Source organism: Felis catus, chromosome C1, assembly GCF_018350175.1.
Source record: "Felis catus isolate Fca126 chromosome C1, F.catus_Fca126_mat1.0, whole genome shotgun sequence".
Taxonomy (NCBI): domain Eukaryota; kingdom Metazoa; phylum Chordata; class Mammalia; order Carnivora; family Felidae; genus Felis; species Felis catus.
Window position 1 is genome coordinate 41,482,711 of NC_058375.1, and position 23,461 is coordinate 41,506,171.

General features: G+C 38.0%; 1 protein-coding gene across 6 annotated transcripts in view; it reads left to right on the forward strand.

Moving 5' to 3' along the window:
- Window positions 1-23,461, forward strand: part of OSBPL9 (oxysterol binding protein like 9) — a 191,603-nt gene that overhangs the window by 71,279 nt on the left and 96,863 nt on the right. For all 6 annotated transcript variants that reach the window (XM_011284993.4, XM_045035813.1, XM_011284994.4 and 3 more), the window contains exon 3: window positions 4,565-4,643. In XM_011284993.4, the coding sequence (XP_011283295.1) occupies window positions 4,565-4,643 (79 nt within the window). The remainder of the gene's footprint in view (window positions 1-4,564; window positions 4,644-23,461) is intronic.

Consider the following 23,461-nt stretch of genomic DNA (forward strand, 5'->3'; position numbering starts at 1 on the left):
AAGATAGTATTTACCTTTGGAATGGAGAGTGGGGCTAATGATTAAGAAAGGTTACAAAGGGAACTTCTTTTCACTAAGCTTGTAGGGTTATGATTTATGTATATGTCACCTTTCAATATGAAGTTGTTGTTTTCAAATGATAAAGAATATGTAAAATGCTTATAGTGCCTGGGTCATTGAAAATATTCAGTAACAGGCAGTATTAACTATTTATTGTGATTTAGGTCTCTATGATGACAAGATCTAGGGCAACACTCACTGTCCAGTAGACTTCTTGCAATTATTAAAATATTCTGTATCTGCACTTAGCTTCATAGCCACTAACCGCATGTAGTAGCTATTGAGCACTTGAAATGTGACTGAGTAACTTACTTTAAATTTTAATTAAAATTTAAATACCCATGTGTGACTAATGGCTGTTATATTGGTAGTGCAGGTGTATTGCCATTGGGAATGAGTGACTGAAGGAGAATGGCAGTGAAGTTTATTTGAGTTGAACAAATCAGGAAACTGGGAGGCCAGATTGTCAAATGAATTGTACATCTGTATGTTGAAGAATGTTCAGGATAATGGCAAGACCCAATTGGACTGGGAGATTGTTAGCTATCTTCCAGAGTCTTCACAGAAGCATTTGGACAGAGGAGAGATAAATTATAATGGGTGACAAAAGACTACTTTCTCCTGTATAGGTTGTCAAAGGTACCTAAGTAGAAATATTTCTGAAGCACAGCTTAGGTAATTAAGGGCCATTGAAGGAGAGTTTCAAGAAGGAACCGGTCAGCAGCAGCAACAGTGCTTTAGACTGGTGGTGTATGACATAACTAGAGAGTACTAAAGCAGTCATTGGAGAACTGTGCGACTGTAGTTTGGTGCAGTGGTGGGAAAGAAGCTAGATTGCAGGAGTGGATGAAAGGTTAAGACATTGTTAAAAAGCTCTTTTGTGAGGGGTGCCTGGGTGACTCAGTCGGTTAAGCATTCGACTTCTGCTCAGGTTATGATCTCATGGCTTGTGAGTTCAAGCCCTACATCAGGCTCTGTGCTGATAGCTCAGAGCCTGGAGCCTGCTTCAGATTCTGTGTCTTCCTCTCTCTCTGCCCCTCACCTGCTCGTGCCTTGTCTCTCTGTCTCAAAAATAAACAATGAACATTAAAAAAAATTAATTCTTGGGGTGGGGGGGGCGCGCCTCAGTTAAGCATCTGACTTCCGCTCAGATCATGATCTCACAGTTTGTGAGTTCGAGCCCTGCCTCAGGCTCTGTGGTGATAGCTCAGAGCCTGGAGCCTGCTTCAGATTCTGTGTCTTTCTCTCTCTCTGCTCTTCCCCCACTCACACTGTGTCCCTCTTTCTCTCTCAAAAATAAATAAACATTAAAAAGGTTTTTAAAAAAATTTTTTTGATTCTTGGGGTATCTGGTAGTAGTTAAGCGTCCACCTTCGGCTCAGGTCATGATCTTGAGGTTTGTGAGTTCAAGCCCTGCATCGGGCTCTGTGCTGACAGCTCAGAGCCTGGAGCCTACTTTGGATTCTGTGTCTCCCTTTCTCTGCCCCTTCCCCTCTTGCACTTTGTCTCTCTCTTTCTAAGTTAAGTAAACATTAAAAAGAAAAAAAAAAAACTCCTTTGTGAAAAAGGAGGTTGTAGCTAGGGGGAGATGTGGGGTTTTGCTTTTTTTCATAAATGGTTGGTAATTGAGCATAAGAAAGGACATAAAAAAGTGAAATTAATTGGTGTGTTTAGTTTTTTTCCCCCCAGTGCGTGGAAGAAATGTTGGGGCTGTATGTACAGGGCCTTTGTGTGTGGTAAGGAGGAAGGGTCTAGTTGATAACAGTGGAAAGGTTAGTTTCCTAAGTTAGTTAAATTTTGAACAGTCTTGATTGGCATTATGAAGAAATGTTGACTTTATCTCTTAGTTCAGAGACCCAAGGAAGGTTTTAAACATCTTTTTCTCTTGTGAGACTCTGTAGTTTAGAAATATTACTCTAGTTGGGGCGCCTGGGTGGCTCAGTTGGTTGAGCGGCCGACTTCGGCTCAGGTCATGATCTTGCGGTCCGTGAGTTCGAGCCCCGCGTCGGGCTCTGTGCTGACAGCTCAGAGCCTGGAGCCTGTTTCAGATTCTGTGTCTCCCTCTCTCTGACCCTCCCCCGTTCATGCTTTGTCTCTCTCTGTCTCAAAAATAAATAAAATGTTAAAAAAAAATTAGAAATATTACTCTAGCAATAGCAAAAGACTGGACTAAAAAGGTAGCCAGACTGAAGGGAGACAGACTGCCTTATCAAGCATGTAGTTATGAGAGCCTGAATTCGGGTGTTGGCAATTCATAGATGGAGAAGAATTGACATATTTGAGATTATGGTTCAAGGGTGGAATGAGCACAACTTATGGGAATGGAATGAAGGAGGACATGTGTAGAACCTAGAGGTTTCCATCTGAGTTGACCAGGTAAATGGTAAATTTACATTAAGGGATCCAAAAGAAAGACATTTGGGATTGGGGTGATTTATAACAGCTTTGTTGAGATATGTTTCACATACAGTGCAATTCACCCATTTAAAGTATACAATTCATTGTTTTTAGTATATTCACAGAGTCAAGCAACCATTCCCACAATCAATTTTAGAATGTTTTCATAAAGAAACCCGTATCTGCGGGCCACCAGGGTGGCTCAGTTGGTTGAGTGTCTGACATCAGCTCAGGTCATGATCTCACAGTTTGTGAGTTTAAGCCCCGCATCGGACTCTGTGCTGTCAGTGCAGAGCCCACTTCAGATCTTCTGCCCCCCTCTGCCTGTCTCTCCCCTGCTCATGCTCTCTCTCTCAAAATAAATAAAACATTACAAAAATTAAAAAAAAAAAAAAAAAGAAATCCATACCTGTTAGCAGTCACTCCCTATTTTACCCCACTTCTTCCCTTCCCCACAACCCTAGGCAAACTTTAATGTACTGTTTGTCTCTATGAATTTGCCTGTTTTGGACATTTCATATAAATGGAATTATACCTTATGGTCCTTTGTGACTAGCTTCTTTCACTTAGCATGATGTTTTCAAAGTTCATCGATGTAGAGATCATTTTTTGCCTTGTTTTATACTCACCTCTTTGCATGTTTTATCTCCTCCTCTGAAGTATATGTGCCTTGAAGGCAGGGACTGTTGTTACATATTACAGAGCTGTATCTAGCACATATTTTTGTATTTAGTTATGACTTAGCAAATATTTGATACATCTAACTCAGTTAATCAGAAAGATCCAGTCCCACACTTGCTTACCCACTGAAATGTGTCTATATTTGCTGTCATGGAATAAGTAGGTATCCTGCCAGTGGTTCTGGTTCTGACATTCATTTTTTGTGTGACCTTGGGTAAGTCATTATACTCTCAGGAGATACTTTCCTTATCTGAAAATGGGGTAACAATCCTAACCCAATCCAAAACTGAAGAATAAGGTAATTCAGGTCAGTGGGGTTTGCGTATAGTTGGGGTTTATCCAGATGGCCTCTGAGAAGAGATTTAATAAATGTTTGGCTCTATTACCTAATCCTCTTGTAATAGGAGTAGCCTTTTTTCATGGGATTTGGTATTTTGGCCCCCTGATTCTTTTCAACCCCCGTTTTCAAGGTCCTGGTTTTGTCTTTGGCACACTGTTACTTTTGTAACCATCCTGGGGCATTTTGCCTATCTCAGGTTCTCTAGCTTCTCTCTCTGGAATACTTTAGACACTTCTTAAGGACACTGATTATAATGTTACACTCCCTGTTTTGAGTAGCTTCCTGTCTCTTAATTCCTGTTGTCTTCATGAGCTGCTTGAGGTTGAACACAAAAAAAGTTTAAAACCCAGCCTATCCACTTTCTTGGTACAAACAACTTACAAATACATTCCCTTCCTCCCCTGTCTTTGAAGAGTTGTTCATGCTTTTATTAGAAAACATAGCTTGGATGTGTACTTAAGGGTCATGTACCAAAATAAATAATGTAGTCCTTGACTTCCAAGATCTCATGGCACTTCAGTGGGAGGAGGCAGACATATGAACAGAAAATTACAGCAGAAAGTGGAAAGTGCAGTTGCACAGCCATGTATAAATGGGGGCACACTGGGAAGAATTGATTGGGGTAGTGTTTTGAAGCAAGTGTTACCTGACATTTCTGCACTAAGAAGTGTAACACAAAGCAGCCTGCTGAAGAGGACCTGCATTCTTTGGCCTCACAACAACTGGGTGAGGTGGAGGTTTCTGACCCCCCAATTTTAGAGAGTAGTCCAAAGCTCAGAAAGCCTCAGTGGCTGACTCTGAAACACAGATTCTAGACTCAGCTTCTATGTTTGTCCCCTCCCCCTCACCACAACCATGCCCCTTACGCAAGGATAGAAGGTAGCTATGCAGAGTACTACGGTGCCCTGCCATCCCCTCTCCTTTAGTTCTTCCTCCCTAAGCAAAAATACAGTCTCAGATTCCCCTTTTCTGTGTCTAGCTTACTGCCAGTGTCCTCGGTGCATTAAGCATTCCAGGGCTGTAGCAGTAGTGAATATTGCTGATGTCATTGTTTGCCTTATTGGGATTTTGCTCTTTGTTTCACAGGGAGCTGTGATTGGTATAGACGATGAGGACGACAGCACCTTCACAATAACTGTTGATCAGAAAACCTTCCATTTCCAGGGTGAGCTGAAAGAAGAGATTCTTTCTCTTCACAGTCCCAACTGCTTCTTTCCTTCTCTTTTGGGTTGTTTGCTGGATGACTTGAATGGTTTTGCAACTGATCTGCATGAATGAGTGCACAGGAACGTTCTGGATGAAGTGGTACTGCAGGTTAGGCAGGGATTTGTATCTGCAGTGGATACAGATCTGTTTGAAACGACTGTGGATCTGGCTGCAATTGGAGATTAAAAATTTAAAGGATAAAAATCAGTGAAGGGAGAAAGTAATGGGCTGCTGCTGCTGCTGGCTTGTGTTTACAGAAGGTTGCTGATCTTCTTTATCCAGGAGTATGGTTCTGCTTCTGCATGAAGAGTCTAAAGACTGATTGTGAAGGTTGCAGTGTTTGTCTGTGTAAAACTCAAAATGTAAATTAAATTGAAGCTAGTGGCAACCTTTGGCTTAAAGGTTTTGCTTTGCTTCAAGAACTGCAAGTTTGCATTCATTTCATCTGCATTTCTGTGTGTTGTCTGCCAGCCGTCATTTCTCTGCTATTATCCTTTTTATAGTTAATAACACCAATGCCATCTGCCACTGCTATGTTTCGGCATTGCATGCTATGGTTCACCGGTAGAAAGGGTAAGGTACTGTATGATCATTCTCATTTCATCTTGCTTTGAAAACTAAACCAGCAAATAAAAGTCAATTTTAATGATGTACCTTTCATGTATAATGTACCTCTCATCTATTAGGAATGTCTATTAGCTTTGTTACTAATGGTTTTGTCATTTTGCCTATCCAGAGTAACCTCTATTTTATGTTAAAGCATTCCATGGAACTTAGAAATGAGAAGCTTTGGATATGTTAGCAGTTTCTCTGAACTACAAGTGACAATGCACTATGACAGATGCTAGGTGTACCAGTGTAAATAAATATATTAAATAAATTGATAGCTTAAAAATGTTTTGGGTTATGAAGTCAGTGACCGGATATATTATACAAGATGTTGAGACAGCTATTGTCCTTCCATGCTAGGATAGTATAGTGAAGTTATTTTTCTTCATTGTCTTGTTTAGGAAATTGACACATAGAAATGAAAGATGCAGCTTATATACGATGAAGACAAACCAATGTAACTCAATAGTGATATACCTAATGCTTTCAGAAAAAAACATCCTTAAAATATTTACTGTGTTTGGTTATACTCTTTATTCAGAGCTGCTTAACTAATAATCCTTTCTGAAATTTTCCACTGCATTTAACTTTACAAAACATTTTAAATCTTATTATGAAAGCTCGGGGCCTTTATTTTTAGGTTGAATATATAATGCTGCTCATAAACTAAAGTAGATAACACCCCCACACTGAAACTCTTTACTTGAGTGAATATGAATACTTTAATGTGTTTCCAGTAATAGCTGCTGGATGCAGGTGAAGGCTGCAGTATAGAATTTTCTCCTCTGCAGTTATTAAGGAGACACCTCCTTTGGACTTCCAGAAGCTGTATTGTTTGCCTATTTAAAGGAGAGGAGACTCAGACCTCTAGAGTAAGGGTACCTGTACCTTCTAACTTTTAAATTATTTATGTTTGATAGTCCCATATTTCTGTGGTTTGCTTATAAAATAAGCAATTCCTTTAATTCTTTTATTGATATAAATGACAAGTGTAAGTAAGAGTTATATGTATTTTTAAAATGAATTCTTAGCTCTGGGACTGTCAAACTGATTAGTTTTCTCTACTGTAATAGTAATGGGAGCTTCAGGCAACATGAGATTATCTGGCTTTTGTAAAGAACTCAGCAGGACTCTATATTCTATATATTCTTGGCAGTAATGAGAGTTATTTCACATAGATCCTTACTCAGAAGAAATTCTCTGAAAATTTGATAAAAAGTTCTTAATCTGATAGATTCTGTATTCTTTTTTTTTTTAATGTTTATTTTTGAGAGAGAGAGAGAGAGAGAGAAAGAGAGAGAGAGAGAGATGGGGAAGGGCAGAGAGAGAGGGAGACACAGAATCTGAAGCAGGCTCTGAGCTGTCAGCACAGAGCCTGATGCAGGGCTTGGACTCATGGGCCATGAGATCATGACCTAAGCAGAAGTTGGATGCTTAACTGCCTAAGCCACCTAGGCACCCCTGATAGATTCTGTATTCTTGATTAGAATTGAAAACAAGTTTGGCTGATATATATTTGTATATGTTTAAGTGTGTTGAAGTTTTTATTTAATTTACCAGAATTTTTTAAAGCAAATAAAGTATCAGTTGATGCATCTATAAAGTAAATTTTACTTACTATCAGCTATTAAAGGGAAAGCTAGAATTTGTTGAGATACATTCATTTATTCAACATCCATTTTAAGATCTGGAGTAACAGTAGTGAACAAAGCAGATAAAATTCCTTATCTCTTGGGTCATCCATTCTGGTAGAGGAGAAAGCCAATAAGATATAAGTAACATATGTATTAGTAAAATACAAATACATAAAACAGTGCTAAGGCCTGGGGAGAAAAAAATAAAGCAGGAAAGGAGAAAATGAAATACAAGTGAGGTTGTGTATGTGGGGACGGAGGTGCTGAAATTTGAGAGTGGCCAGGGAAAGACTCATTGAGATGGTGCCCTTTGGTGAAAGACCTGAAGGAAGTGAGGAAACAAACTTTAAGGCCTTATTGGGGTTGGTAATAGGGAGTACATCATGCCTAGGCAGAGGGAATAAGAAGTGCAAAAGAGTGTGCCTGCTATATTTCAGGAGCAGCAGGGAGGCCACCTCTGATTGGAGTGCAAGTAATCATGGGGGAGGGTAGTGGGAAATGAGATCTATGAGGTAACAGAGAAGCTGGTCATGTGAGGCCTCATATGTCAGAGTAAGGATGCTGAATTTTACTGAGAAGCCGTTAGAGGGTTTTGAGAAGAAGAGTCACATGATGTGATTTTTAACAGTATCAGTGTGGCCACTATGTTGAGAATAAAATGCAGGAGGCAAGGACAGAAGCAGGGAAACTAGTCAGGCTATTGTCATCCAGAGAGGTGATATAGCTCCCACATGGTAACTCAGGGGGTAGGGAGGCAGTGAGAAATAGTTGAATTATGTATGTATGTTTAATCTTTGTAGAGGTATAATTAATATATGATAAAATGTACACATTATGAAGTTCAGTGAGTATTGACAAATTTATTACTCATAACTGCTTCCACAATCAAGATATTGAACATTTTTGTCATCCAAAAGATTTCCTTTTTTCTTTCAGTCTCCACTTTCAGCCACTGGCCCCAGGCAACCACTGATCTACTTTCTATCATTATAGATTTTTCTTTTGGAGAGTTTCACACAAATGGAATCACACATTATGTCTTCTCTTTTGTCTGGTTTTATTTTAGGTCAGCACAATGTTTTTGTTTTTGTTTTTTAAGTTTTATTTATAAATTTACATAAATACGTTTATGTTTAATATATAAACAGGGGCAGGGGCAGGGGCACAGACAGAGGGAGGGAGGATCCCAGGCAGGTTCCACACTGGCAGCAGGGAGCTCAATGTAGGGCTCAAACTCACGAACCATGAGATCATGACCTGAGCCGAAATCCAGAGTCAGACGCTTAACTGACTGAGCCACCCAGGCGCGCCACATAATGTTTTAAATATTCATCCATGTTGTTCCATGTACTGGTAGTTTGTTCCTTTTATATTGTTAAGTAATTGTCATATGATAACTATATTTTAAAGGTTAAACTACAGCACGTGAGATAAAGGAGTCTAGGTTGACACCAAGATTTTTTGACTTGCCACAAGAATGGAGATGCCATTAACTGGGGTGAGGAAGATTGCGAGAGGAACTAGTTTAGAGAGAGGATGTGGGCATCAGGAGCTTATTAGCCTTGGACATGTTTATAAACAAGTTCTAGATGCCTATCAGACATCCAGATGGAGATGTCAAGTAGGCACTTGAAGTGTGGAGTTCAGGAGAGGAGTTCATGCTGAAGAAGTAAATTTGGAAGTCATTGGCATATAGATGGTATTTAGAGCCACAAGAACTTAGGAGTAAGTGTAGAGAGAAAAGAGAGGTCCAAGTAATGAGCCTTCGAACACTCCAACCTTTACTTATAGGGCACAGAGCTTAGGTAGAACTAGCAAAAGAGATTAAAAAGAAGCAATGAAAAAGAAGGAGGAAAACCAGGTGAATGTAGTACCCTGGAAGCCAAGAGACAGTGTTCTAAAAGAGGAGAGCAGAGGCATCAGCAACTGTGTCAGATGCTCCTGATAGATCAAGTAAGTTGAGGGATATGAAGTGATCAGAGGACTTCTAACCATTAGGAATTCACTGATAACCTTGAGAAGAACAATTGTAAGACGGAAGTATAGACAGTGCTTTCACATTCTGCTGAAATTACTGAACTACAGCAGTAGCTGGAGAGGACAATGAGAATAAAAAAATTTTTTGATAAGAGAAATAATAGCATGTTTTTATGCTGTTAGCAGTGATTCAGTAAAGGGAAAAAATTGATGCAGGAGAGAAAGGGGAGAGTTGCTGGATGAGTGTTAGTTATTGAGAACACAAGAGAGGATGGGATCTAATACAGAGCTGAGGCATTGCCTTTCTGTAAGAGCACAGATAGTTCGTCCATAATAACAAGAAAGAAAGTCAAGAGTATGGAAATATACATAGGTAGGTTGTTACCTATCACCTTCATTTTCACTATGGTTTAAATCTCTAGCTGCCCTCCACATCCTATATCCTGAAACATCATTTATTTATAATAAAGAGGATTGGTACCAAAAAAAAATTTTTTCCCCCCAAAACAATAGATTACTTGTTATCACAATGATTCCCAGTTCTGGTAACTTATTATTTCAGAATGTCTCCAATTTTTAAGAGATGCCATAAAATTATCAAAACAAAGTCAATTTAAATTAACTTTGGATTTGAAAAAGAAATACTCTATTATGTTTTTTTTTTCTTTAGATAATCATTGAAATTACAGTTCTAGCATGTTAGAGCTTTAAAAAGGTTTAAAAACTACAACTTCATTCTGTCCTTTGTCAGAGTTTAAAAATAGTTGCCAATTTATCTTTACAAGGTGGTTCTTTTTTCTTTTGAACAAGGGCAAAAAATTATTCCCTTTCCTATCAGTCAGCCAAACTTGTTTGCATATAGATTCTCTCATAGACAGTGGATGGAAAGTAGTTTTGGTATAGACTGGCTGTTGAATTCAAACATTAATTGTGTATATAGTATGTGTAACTCCCTGTTTTCAGAATTGAGAATATACTGGTAAATAAGACTTGGGCCATGATGTCAAGGAGTTTGTAAAGAAGTAATTGTAATGTAATGTGAAATATGCTGTAGAGGTAGAAATATGTATAAGACACTGAAATAATGAAGAGACAAAAAAGGCAGTCACTCAGTGTTTCACAGAAGAGCAGGGTTTTTTGTTACCAAGTAATTATTTTTATAATAAAGTATTTAATGTAAAAATTAAAAGGTTCCTGTAACCAGACGCTGCTTCCTTCTGCTTCCTCCCTACCTTCTCTCCGTGGCATTTCTGAAGATTGGACAAGTTTGTTAGGCTGAGGGATGTTGTAGCATGTGCAGAGGTATGGAAATATGCTGCCACTGTGTTCAGAGAACTATGAAGGTTGGTACTGTTAGAACAATGGGAAGATGAGGCTGTAGATATAGGCAGAAGCTTACATCTAAAATAAAGAGGTTATATTTTATCCCGAGGTCAGTGAAGAACCAGTGAAGCAGAGTTTTAAGCAGAGAAGAGACAGAGTGAGACATGGGCTTTAGATGAGTAGCTGTGATTGTTGATAAGCGCCTGAATGGGAAAGCGGTAGTAATGGGGAAGGAGAAGAGGAAATAGATTTGAGATTTTTAGGAGGTGCATCTGTAGAAACTGGTGACTGCTGGGAAATGGGAAGTGAGAAAATGATTGTAGTAAAGGTGACATTCTTGGCTTGGCATACTGTTTGGATTTGTCAACATCTGAGGTAGAGAAACTAGGGGAACAGAGATGGTAAGGGACTTATGTCTGTGGGACACATAGGTATAGATGGGGATGGCAACTGGATCTGAGTCTGGGCTGAAGATGGAGATTGGTGCTTATCAGCACATTGCTAGTAAGTAGAACTAGCAGTTGAAAAATTGAATGTCTAAGAGCTAGGCAGATAAATAAATGAGTGAAGAGTAAAGCTAACTGAAGACTTTAGCAATTTGGAAAACTCATGCCCTGTTGGAAGTTAGTTGCTATTCCAGACAGTTGTAGCTTTTGCTAATGCTTGTCCAGTGTTGCCAGATTGTCCAGTTTTTCAAGAGAAGCCAGAATCCAATTTTTTGTGTGTGTGTGGGTAGGAGTTTGCGTATGTGTGTGTTAGATCTCCAAATTAAACAATAACAACAAACTATGTAGGCCAATGAAATGCATCTGTGGCTAGATAAAACCTCTCTGTATTTTCAGTCTCTGATTAAGACCATAGAATAGTCATTAGGAACCTTCTGGGAGATCTGAAGGAGAAGAAAGCTGAGGGGGCACCTGGGTGGCTCAGTTGGTTAAGCGTCCAACTCTTGACTTCAGCTCAGGTCATGATCTCACGGTTCGTGAGTTTGAGCACTGCATCAGACTCTGCCCTGACAACACAGAGCCTGCTTGATTCTGTCTCTTTATTTCTAATCCTCCCCTGCTTGCTCTCTATCTCTCTCTTAATAAATAAAAATAAACTTAAAAAAGGAGAGAGCTGAGGACCAAACCTGGGAGCACACTAGAGTGGAACCATCAATAGGCTCAAAAGAATGATCAGAGAGATTGGGATGAAAACTATTACTCTGAACCTATGCCAGTACTGTATTTATTAGTTGCATGTCAACAGTTCATATGACTCAACCTAATGATAGAAGACTAGATAGTCTGTAGTTCACACTAATAATTAGAAAAATACCCAGTTATTTAAATTTTACCTTCAAATAACATTGAGTCTATTTAATGCTTTTTTTTTAGATGAACTATGAATTCAATTCTTTTAATAGTTATTGGAATATTCAGATTGTATATTCCATCTTAGGTGAGTTTTTTTTTTTATTTATGTTGAGGTGTTTTTTTTAATTTTTATTTTTTTTAAATTTACATCCAAATTAGTTAGCATATAGTGCAACAATGATTTCAGGAGTTGAATCCTAGTGCCTCTTACCCATTTAGCCCATCCCCCCTCCCACACCCCCTCCAGTAACCCTCTGTTTATTCTCCATATTTATGAGTCTCTTCTGTTTTGTCCCCCTCCCTGTTTTTATATTATTTTTGTTTCCCTTCCCTATGTTCATCATTCTGTCTCTTAAAATCCTCATATGAGTGAAGTCATATGATTTTTGTCTTTCTCTAATTTCACTTAACATAATACCCTCCAGTTCCATCCATGTAGTTGCAAATGGCAAGATTTCATTCTTTTTGCTTGCCGAATAATACTCCATAGTATATATATACCACATATTCTTTATCCATTCATCCATCGAGGGACATTTGGGCTCTTTCCATACTTTGGCTATTGTTGATAATGCTGCTATAAACATTGGGGTGCATGTGTCCCTCTGAAACAGCACACCCGTATCCCATGGATAAATGCCTAGTAGTGCAATTGCTGGGTCATAGGGCAGTTCTATTTTGAGCTTTTCGAGGAACCTCCATACTATTTTCCAGAGTGGCTGCACCAGCTTGCATTCCCATTATTTAATGCTTTAATATGTATATGTATATATATACATATGTATATATATATATGTGCATATATAGATATAATGGTATATAATATAATGATATATAATGACATATATAATGACATATATATATATAATGATTTACAATGTTACTGTTAGCGTTTTGGGATAATAATGATAGCTACATTTATTGGATGTTTATTTGATGCCAACACTGTTCAGAGTTTACTTCCTTTAACTCAGTTCTCATGACCTTAGGTACTAATACTGTTTTTATTTTACAGATAAAGAAACTGAGGGCCACAGACACATAGGTTTTGTAAGGCAGAACTGTTATTTGAACACAAACAGTTGTGCTCTAGATCTGTTCTCTTAACTGCTACAAAAAAGTTATTGTAGAGATTTGTAACTAGTTTATAATTAATTTTTATAATTTTATCAGGAAAGGAATTAATGTAAAATATAAGGAACTTTTAATTTACAGTGCAGTTTAATGCAATTAAAAATTTTTGTGATGTTAATGTTCTATATGTTCCATTACTTAGTATAAATAGTGTGGTAGTGATGGTGGTAACAAGTACCACTATTACTAGTACTAAATATCTAGGATACTATTATCATGAACCAGGCACAGTGTTCAACAGGCACTGTACATTACTTCCGTAGTTCCTAAACTCCACAACAACAAACATAGTTTTAGAGTTAGAGAAGCTGAGTTTTAGAGAAGCTAAGAGTCCAGGATTGGTAGATTAGCGCTCAGGTCTCTCTAGATAAGGTCTCTCTAGTTCTTGAAGTGTGCTACCAGACCAGCAAGATTAGCATCACCTGGGAACATGTAAGAAACATAATCTCTGGCCTGACCCCAGACTTGCTGAATCAGAAACTCTGGGAATGGGCCCTGTGTAGTGATTCTAACGCACCCTGAAGTTTGAGAGCCATTGGTCTGGATTCTGTGGTTTTACATGTTATTCCAGTTTACTCTCCTAACAGCCCTACACATTAGATGGAATATCTCCAATTTATATATGAGTGAAACGAGACACAAAGAGTCAAGTGACTTGGCTTTGTTCTTAGATTGTCTCTTACTGTGTCCTAACCTACATACTAGGGGTGTTTGTTTTGCCTTAAGCAAACCTGGTGTGTGAAAAATCTAAATTTTTTAAAGATGTGATTAGGTCTTCATAAAATCCTTTACTTTCAAAGACTTTACTGAAGACCCCATTTAGACAGTATGTTCTCCAAAATTATTTCAAGTATGAAATTGGTTTGCAAATTTATTTGGATGTATTTTTAAAGCAATGCAAGTTGCATAAGACCAAATACATTTTTTAGACATAAAAAATGTCTAAATTAGAAGAATCTTCAGGAATTGTATCTTAGTGGAAGTCATCTGTGCTTGGGCTGATAGCTGACCTTTTCAACTCAGTCCATTAGAGCTTGCAGAATTACTACAAATCAGCCCAGTGGTGAAAGAAAGTGTTTAATTCAGGAAAGCTATATTGATCAAGTGTATTAGGGCATCATTGCCCCTACTGCATTAACATTTGTCAGTGCAGCATGATACATCCTCATCATTAATCATTTAGAAGAACAGACAGTACATCATCAGAGTAACCTTGGTTGCAGGCTTAAGTGTCTTCTGCTTAAAAATAATCATCTTGGGACGCCTGGGTAGCTCAGTTGGTTAGGCCTCTGACTTCAGCTCAGGTCATGATCTCTCAGTTCTGGAGTTCGAGCCCTGCATGGGGCTCTCTGCTGTCATCAGCGAAAGGGCAGTGGGGTGGGGGTTGGCAGTGGGGAGAGTGCGTCACTTGGGATCCTCTGTCTCCCCTCTGTCTTTGCCTCTCCCCTGCTCACCTGTGCTCTCCCTCTAAAAAATAAATAAACATTAAAGAAAATAATCATCTGAAGGGTGCCTGGGTGACTCAGTTGGTTAAGTGTCCACTCTTGACTTCAGCTCAGATCATGATCTCTCACTGTTGTGAGATTGAATCATGTGTGTGCTCTCTTTCTCTCTCAAAAAGAATTATCTCAGCCTTCTTATTATTAGTAAACAGATTCCATTATCTTGTGTTCATTAATGACTTTTTAAAAAATTTCCCTTTGTAGTTATGTATTTTTGATATGTACATGATAACCTCTCCTTGAAACCAAATAAATAACAATTTAAAGGCTTTGTGTAAAGGTAGTAAATCAACATAATTCTTTGTTTTGATAATTTTTTTTAAAGTTTATTTTTATTTATTTTGAAAGAGAGGTAGAGAGCAAGCGGGGGAGGGGCAGAGAACGAGGGAGACAGAATATCAAGCAGCCTCCATGCATTCAGCGCAGAGCCTGATGTGGTCCTCGAACTGACAAACTGTGAAATCATGACCTGAGCTGAAGTCAGACGCTCAACTGACTGTGCCACCCAGGCGCCCTTGGTATTATCATTTTTAAAAATTTTTATGTAAAAAAATTTTTTTAATGTTTATTTATTATTGTGAGACACAGAGAGAGCATGAGCATGGGAGGGGCAGAAACAGGAGGAGACACAGAATTTGAAGCAGTCTCCAGGCTCTGAGCTGTCAGCACAGCCCAGTGTGGAGCTTGAACCCACAAACTTCGAGATCATGACCTGAGCCCAAGTCAGACACCCAACCGACTGAGCCACCCAGGTGCCCCCCTGGTAATACCATTTTAAAAGAATATCAACCCAGTGGCCCTTCTCAAAAGTGTTTTTTAATGTGTTTATTTCTTGTTTGGTAACTCATTAATTCGTTTGTCCATTTTGTTGTTGGTGGTGTGCTCATCTTTTTCTCATATTCTTTTTTGAAAGAGAATAGAAAACAGGTTCATTCATTAACCCTACTGTCTGAGAAATTGCTAATAGACATTGTCATCTTTTTTACCCAGTTTGGAACATGACTTGGTAAGGTGTTAGTGTGAAGAGTATATAAAGACATGTAAAGGAAATCATTTCCTTACTTTAGTACATAATGTGTACTTGAAAATCTGCATGAAAGTAAACCATGTGAGTTGCACAAAGATTTGCAGGGTAGAAGGGGGATATATTCCTACCACTTACTACAGAGTCCGTAATGACACCTTGCCTCTTAGACATAGTATTTATTCATAAGATGTATTCGTACATTTTATTTCCTTTTCTTCAAAAATAGCCATATAGGCAGTAGACCAAAGTCTTATTGCCAAAGTCTAATAAGTGTTCCACTGATGATAAAAATTTGCTGTTTTCAGCATGCCCAATGATTACTCAATTATATTATGTTTATAAAATTTTATTATCATTCCTATTGACACTTAATTTTTCTATTTTTCTTCTAATTAAAAGAAGGGTAGACTAGAATGCCAAATATATTAACGTGGTTGCATGAGCATTGCTCTTCAAGTGGAGATGGTGATGCTGCAAGAATTAAATTGTTGCATGGCAGACTTTGCACATAGTAGTGGCACAAAATGTCCATTTGTTGCTTGATATAAGAAAATTCAGATTTTCCTCTGAAGAGTTGGTCTACAAGAAAGTGTAGATTATATGAAACTTGAATAAGCAAATACTGCTTATATAAAATGTAATGTCATACCTCAAGAAATTTGGGGAACTCAACAGTAATTTGAGGGACAATTACACATTAATTTTTATGTACTTGTTAGTTAATAGTTCAAGGAAGGGAGTGATAATGATAGATTTTCCATGGTTTTCAAACTTTTAATGAAAGCATTTTACAAATGCAATCTTGTTTAAAAGCCTAAACGGGAGATAGAAAAAAGTAGAGCTGCTCTGGTTGAAATAAGAGGGATGGAAGGCTTAGAGCTCTGCCACAGGCAGCTCCTGGGCACTTTTTTGAGAAAATACCAGTATTTAAATTTATTTCTTTCCTCTATTCATGTATTCGTTCGTTTTTATGGTCAACAAATATTTGAGTGCTTATTGTATGCTAGGCACTAGGCTAGTTTCTGAGTATAAAGTAGTGAGCAAAGCAAAGTGCTTAGCCTCAAGGATCTCACATTTTGAAAATCATTATAGAGGAGGTTTTCTGGTTGCAGTTTCATATAGTTCTCTGATTCCAGGTTAAATATCCCTCAGTTAAGCTCTGTATTCTGGTAATGCCTGGACTGCACTTGTTTTACTTTTAGGTAACTAACTAGCTGATGAATTCTAAGAAAATGCTCATTCTTCCAAGGTCATCTTTGTCTTTTCAACCTCCTTAATTAACTCCACATGCAGTTTATGAACATTCATTCTCATGATTATGATGTTTTAATCAATGTACTCCATGCATAACAGTCCAGCATATAAATTGAAGTTGTAGTTCATCATTGCATTTTCTTAATATTAAATTTGGATATTAAGAGTTTCTTAATATTAAAATTGAGATACCTAAAAGAGTTTGACTAATATCCCAGAAAAAATAGTTAGAATTCAGAAAACTGTAAAGAAGCTGCATTTTTGCTGGGTTGCCAGCTTTAATGAGGACATCTGTTTTGGGTGACTAATAGAAGGAATCAGAGTATCATATGAGAGAGAATTGAGCTGAGCCCTTGCATGTGGGTGATTTAAGTCAAGTGGTGAACAGATATCAGTGAGTTTTTTTGTGTTTTTTTTTAAATATTGGGGAGGATGATTGGATACCTTTTCTGGTTAAGGTGATTATATTTAAAAAAATTTTTTTTACATTTATTTATTTATTTTTGAGAGACAGAGACAGAGCACAAGTGGGGGAAGGGCAGAGAGAGAGAGAGAGAGAGAGAGAGAGAGAGAGAGAGAGAGAGAGAGAGACACAGAATCCAAAGCGGCTCCAGGCTCTGAGCTGTGAGCACAGAACCTAATGTGGGGCTCAAACTCAGAAACCATGAGATCATGACCTGAGCTGAAGTCAGACGCTTAACCGATGGAGTCACCCAGGCACCCCAAGGTGATTATATTTTAGAAGTGACCCTCAGATGAATAAAAGAAGGAAGTGGAGAGGGAACAAACACTTCATCTGAGGTTGCAGATAATGTGCTAGGCACTGTAATCCTCCTATGTACATGCTTATGATATTTTTATTATCATTTTATATATACAGAAACAGACTTGGAAGGACTTTTTATCCAAGGTAACATGCATAAGAAGTGGCCAAGTCTGGATTCAAATACATGCTGTTTTCATTACATAGTGCTGCTTGTTCATGCCTTTCCTCTCTGTTGCTCTTAGCCACATTGACTTCTCTTTTCACCATGCCGTAGCCTCTTTGCAGCTCTAGCTTCACTGCTGTTTTCTCTTCCTCAATACAGCATACTTCCTAACTCTGATAGTAGTTAGTGTTTTCATACTATTAGGTGGTTTGATTGTCAGAATTTCTCCTGTACTTAGTGTATCATTGTCACTGGGCAGGGGCCCAGCAAGTGCAAGGGAACAGGGACACTGGTCAGAAGACAGTGGTGTGAGTCATGGCATGAAGCATGAGGTGAGTAATCTGTTTCCAGGTGTGAGGGAGGCCTGGAAAACTGGCCAGAGAAAGAGCCAGGAATATTCCCTTTAAGGATTTAAAGGGTAGAGAGTCAAATATTTAATTTTATTCTTGTTCTGAGTGCAGAGTTCTCTTAATAATCAACCGAGGGAGCATCCCACTTGTTCTCATGTTTATTTCTCCTTTGCAGAGGAAGTCCTGCTACTTAAGAAGCCTAATGTGGAGCAGGAGGTCACCAGCAAAATGAGGAGGGCAATATAAACCTTCAGAATTGTTGTGAGATTAGAGAAAATGCATATAAATACTCAACATGATGTCTGGCAAATAGCAGGGCTCAAAAATTAGTGGCTGTTGCTATTGTTATTTTCTATTTTGCCTCATTTTGCTGATGGTCATACTGCTGTTTCTGGGATTCTCTTTTCTCTTTTTTGTAGCCTAGGGTTTGGGCTAGAGGTAACCCAAATTAGGTTCTTGAAAATGCCACACACTGAGCATAATACCAGGATGCAGCGCTCATTCCTTGCTAATTCAGGGAGCTCTCAGTTATTAAATTGAGAAGCCAGAATGACTACTGGGAATATTTATTAGAAAGGCAATGATGAGGATAGCAGCTGGGTACAGGTTCTGTACCAAAGGTTTACATGCATTTTCGCATTTAACCTTTTTAATGCCGAGAGACCACTATGAGGAAACTGAGGCATAGAATGCTAAATCATTTATCCAGGGTACACAGTTTAGAACAATAATTATAGTATAATGTAAATGTGATAGAGCATATGGAATGGTAGAAAAGAGAACTAGTGGAGTCAGCGAAGCATCACAGAAGAGACTATTTTGATGCAGATTTTGAAGGATGAAAAGATGGGATAGGCAGAGCTTAGAAGCCAAAAAGAAAAAAAAAAAAAAAAAAGAACTTTTACCAAACTTCAGAGAAAGGAGAAACACATTCCAGGTCCAGGGAAAATATGTACAAAAGCTTGGAAGTATAAAAAAGGATAACTTGTTTGAGAAATGTAAGGAGTGTAGCATGTTTTAGAATAGATGGCAATTGAGGGGAAGGAGATATGAGTTCAGTCTGGAATTAAAATAGATCCTCAAACGTCTCATGGGGGCACCTGGCTGGCTCAGTCAGTGGAGCATGTGACTCTTGATCTCAGGGTTGTGAGTTCTAGCCCCATGTTGGGGCTAGAGATTACTTAAAAAAAAAAAAAGTGTCATGTATCGGAATGATAAATTAAAATATTGTCTCTATAAATTAGTGAGAGGCATTGGTATTTTAACCAGGGAAATGTCATTATCACATATATGGCTTTGAAAAAACACTGGGAGCCGTTTGCAGGACGCTCTGGGGAGAAGTGAGATTGGAGTCAGGGTGCCCAGTTTGGAGCTTACTGCAGATGCTTTGGTGAAAGGTGATGAGGGCTTGAATAAAGGCCTTTGTGAAATATCCCCAGAGGGGATAAACGCAGAAGATGTATGACAGAATTTGGCGACTAACTGCATGTTAGAGGGTAAGGAAAAAGAAGTTCAGAATTATCCCCAGCTTTCTGACAGAGTAATGGGAGGATGGTGGCACCATCCTTTGAGGTGTGTCTTTTTCACTGCTCTGTCACCAGTGCCTACTGCTATGGACATGTATGCCCTGAATTTTATTTTATTGGATGAAAGTGTAATTTTGGAATATATCAGGGTTAAGTGCAGTTGTTAAGGAAAAATATGTGAAGTTATCCCCCTGTAGGAAGCTTTGGAGCTTCAGATTTCTGAGAAAACAATCTTCATTTAAAAAGAGTCACAAGACCAGTGACTTCAGCTTGAAAAGAAGTACTCAGATATGTGGGAGCAATGTTTGACTTTTACTTGCACAGGGTATGTCCTGATTTGTTAATGGAAAGACCATGAGTAGACTATAACTATTTGAAGTATATGCATTGATTCTTGACGATGTTTTCTCTGTACAGGTTTGTAGCCATCTTGCAGAACTTTTGAATATGAATCAAATGGAGTCCTTTTCTTTTAGGAATGTGCATTTTTAGGTAAATGAGGTAAATCAAGGTAATTCCATAAATACAATGTATAGCTGAGTTTTAGTAATGTGGACAGGATGGATAATGGTGGACAGGGAGAAGCAAATCTGAAGTATAGGCTATCTGGAAAGAAATGCCTTTTTCTAGTTTTATGTACAGACACCAGAACTAAGCTAACATTGTTGTCTGATGTTTTTTTTAGCATGTTAGATCATCATTAAGAATTTGTTTTAATGTTATTTACACTTTGTACTTAGTGAATTGTTTTAAGCATAGTGACTTGGTATAAATTGTTACAAGTCCTAAATTATGGGGAGGGCTGAATCAATAACATTTTACTATATCTAGATTGTATTTTACAAGATAAAGTTAAAGCTTATGGAATGTCTTAGTTTATACTGCAGTCTTGGTCTGGAAATATATGTTTTCCTAAAGAATGGTGAAGATAGTGTATTAATAGCTTATAGCTAAATATAGAGAAAGAGGGAAGTAGCTTATTGGTATCTCTCTGCCTGAGCAAAATTCCTTGGAGAGCTACCAGGGTGGGGGTGGGGGGCGCAAAGAGTGAAGCTTTTAGAAAAGTTGTTCACTAGGAATATTGTAAGATTATAATGCAGATGCCTCTATTGTACTTTATACCCTAAGGATATATTTGCATATTTTTTGAGTCTTAAAGGGCTTCACTACCCACAGTTTGCAGGAATAACATCTATTTTCAAAAAACTCTTGAAGCATTTTATTTAAAGTAACATAAATCAATCAACTCTGCATCAACTGACTCTTCCTTTCACAAAGGATTTCTCTGTAGTATGCAATGTTTGACAACATTTTATCCACAGAAAATTTTTAATTTTAATGTTTATTTTTATTTTTGAGAGAGAGACAGACAGACAGACAGAGTGTGAGGAGGGGAGGAGCTGAGAGAGAGGAAAACACAGAATCTGAAGCAGGCTCCAGGCTCTGAGCTGTCATGACCTGAGCCAAAGTTGGACGCTTAACCAACTAAGCCACCCAGATGCCCCTTATTTTTTTTTTAATGTTTATTTTTGAGAGAGAGAGACAGAGACATACAGACAGAACATTATCAGGGGAGTCACAGAGAGAGGGGGGAGACACAAAATCCGAAGTAGGCTCCAGGCTCTGCACTGTCAGCACAGAGCCTAATACGGGCTTGATCTCATGAACTACAAGATCTTGATCCAAATTGAAGATGGACACTCAACTGACTGAGCCACCTGGGCACCCTAAAGCCATCCTATTCTTAACATTCCCCCCACCCCCTGCCCAGTATTATAAATCTTTAAGATTGAAAACTCAAATCCTAATTTTTCTTTATTATTTTTTGTTTTAGAGGAAGAGAGTATGAGTGGAGGAGAGGGGCAGAGGGGGAAAGAGAGAGAAAAAAAAGCCCAAGCAGGCTCTATGCTCAATGCAGAGCCCAACGTGTGGCTTGATCCCATGACTCTGGGATCATGCCCTGAGCTGAAATCAAGAGTCAGACACTCAACTGACTGAGCCACCCAGGTGCCCCTCAAATCCGAATTTTTCTCAAATTTAAGATAAAGGAATACCCCTTTACTAAAACCTGGAGTGAAAGTGGTTAGGAAACATCTGCTGGAGCTAAAATTATTAGGATATATTTACATATAAATTTGGTGAGGATTTTCATTTACCAGGGATAAGTTGACTTAGAAGCATGTAATTGTAGAATGATTTGAAAAAAACCCATTAATCTGCATTTGATTTTCATTGTCTGTTTTGACTGAATCAAAGATATCCAGTTGCCCAATACAATGCTGACTCTGTCCAGGAGAAGCATAGTATTGCTTCAGATAGTCAAAGCAGAATTTGTAGGGATGAGAGAAACCCTTTTGTAAATATTTGCTTATGTTTTATTCATCAGTCTGGAGACTTCAGCTAAAACTATTCCTAGATCTTTGAGGGAGTCAATTGTGGCAGCTTTAAAGGATACTGAGCAGAAATAATGATTTAAGGAAATCCAACCTATTTTTAGATTTCATATATAAAAACCATGAAATCAGCAATGAAATCAATGGATCATTACTCCTCATTCAGCAAATATTTATTGAACACTTGTTTGCCTGGGATGATTCTCAGGGTTTGGGTTACGTCCATAAATAAAACAAAGATCCTTGCTTTTGTGGAGCTTACATTCCTATGGCAGGAGATGGACTGTAAATAAACACACACACACATGCATGCATATTAGAAGGAGTAAATACAATGGAGAAAAGATAAAGCAGCATACAGGGAATTGGCCATGCTGGTTTGGGGAGCCATGCTTTGGTATATACTAGTGAGGAGACTTCATTGAAAATGTATCATTTGAGAAGATGACAAATTATCATTTGTCCTATAAATATTTATTAGTTGCCAAGAACATGTTATGCTTTGAGAATTAAGAAAATATGCATCTGACTCCATCCCAAACTTCAGTGTATACACAGTTGAGCAAGAAGAGGAAAAAATCGGGGTGCCTGGGTGGCTCAGTTGAGCGTCCAACTCTTGCTCAGGGCATGATCTCATGGTTCGTGGGTTTGAACCCTGCGTTGGGCTCTGTGCTGACAGCTCAGAGGCTGGAGCCTGCTTTGGATTCTTTGTCTCCCTCTCTCTCTCTCTCTCTGCCCCTCCCCCACTCACACTCTGTCTCTCCCTGCCTCTCAGAAATAAATAAAAATGTTAAAAAACATTTTAAGAGGAAAAAATGTAAACAAAAAAGCATTATACTGTTATAGATGCTTTGATAGAAACATACATAGACTTTTCCTTAATTGGATCTCACCATTGCTCTTATTATGGTAAGCAGTTTATTTAAACTATGGCTCTTAAACCTGAATATCAAAATATTGGCTTGGGTTATTTTAGATTTAGAGTTAACGTGAATTGGTTTTTCTCTCTACACACCTCTTTCCTATTTTCTTTTAAAAAGAGACCCTCTGACTACCCAGCCTGTCCAAACTTGTTACAAATTACAGTCAGTGGCACTTGGAACCACCTGATTATCTAAGTGGATTGTTTTCATTCAGCATCAGTCCAGTCATTCATTCTGTACCCATGCACAAATACATAATGAGTATCTGTAAAATGTGCAAGGCACTTTGGTAGGTGGTAGAAATACAACTAGTAAGACAAACCTTTGCTTTCTAGGAGCTTACATTTTAGTGGAGGAAGCAATCAATATGTAATTAATAGGATGTTTATATATTATACACCAGTGGTTCTCAAACTTTTTGGTCTCAAGACCACTTTACAAACTTATTGAGTACACCAAAGAGCTTTTGTTTATGTAGGTGATGATATAGATATAGATATAGATATAGATATAGATATAGATATAGATATAGATATAGATATATAGGTATAGATATTTACCAGGTTAGAAATTAAAACTGAGGGCTTTAAAAAATTATTTATGTATTCACTTAAAATATCAATAACCCATTTTACTAATAACATTTTTTGAGAAAATAACCGGTTTCCCAAACAAAAGAGAAATAGTGAGAAGAATGACATTGTTTTACATTTCTGTAAATCTTTTTAATGTCTGGCTTAAAAGATAGTTGGATTCTCATACCTGTTTCTACATTCAATCTTGTGACATGTCTTGGTTGAAGTATATGAAGAAAATAGTGTCTCATACAGATATATAG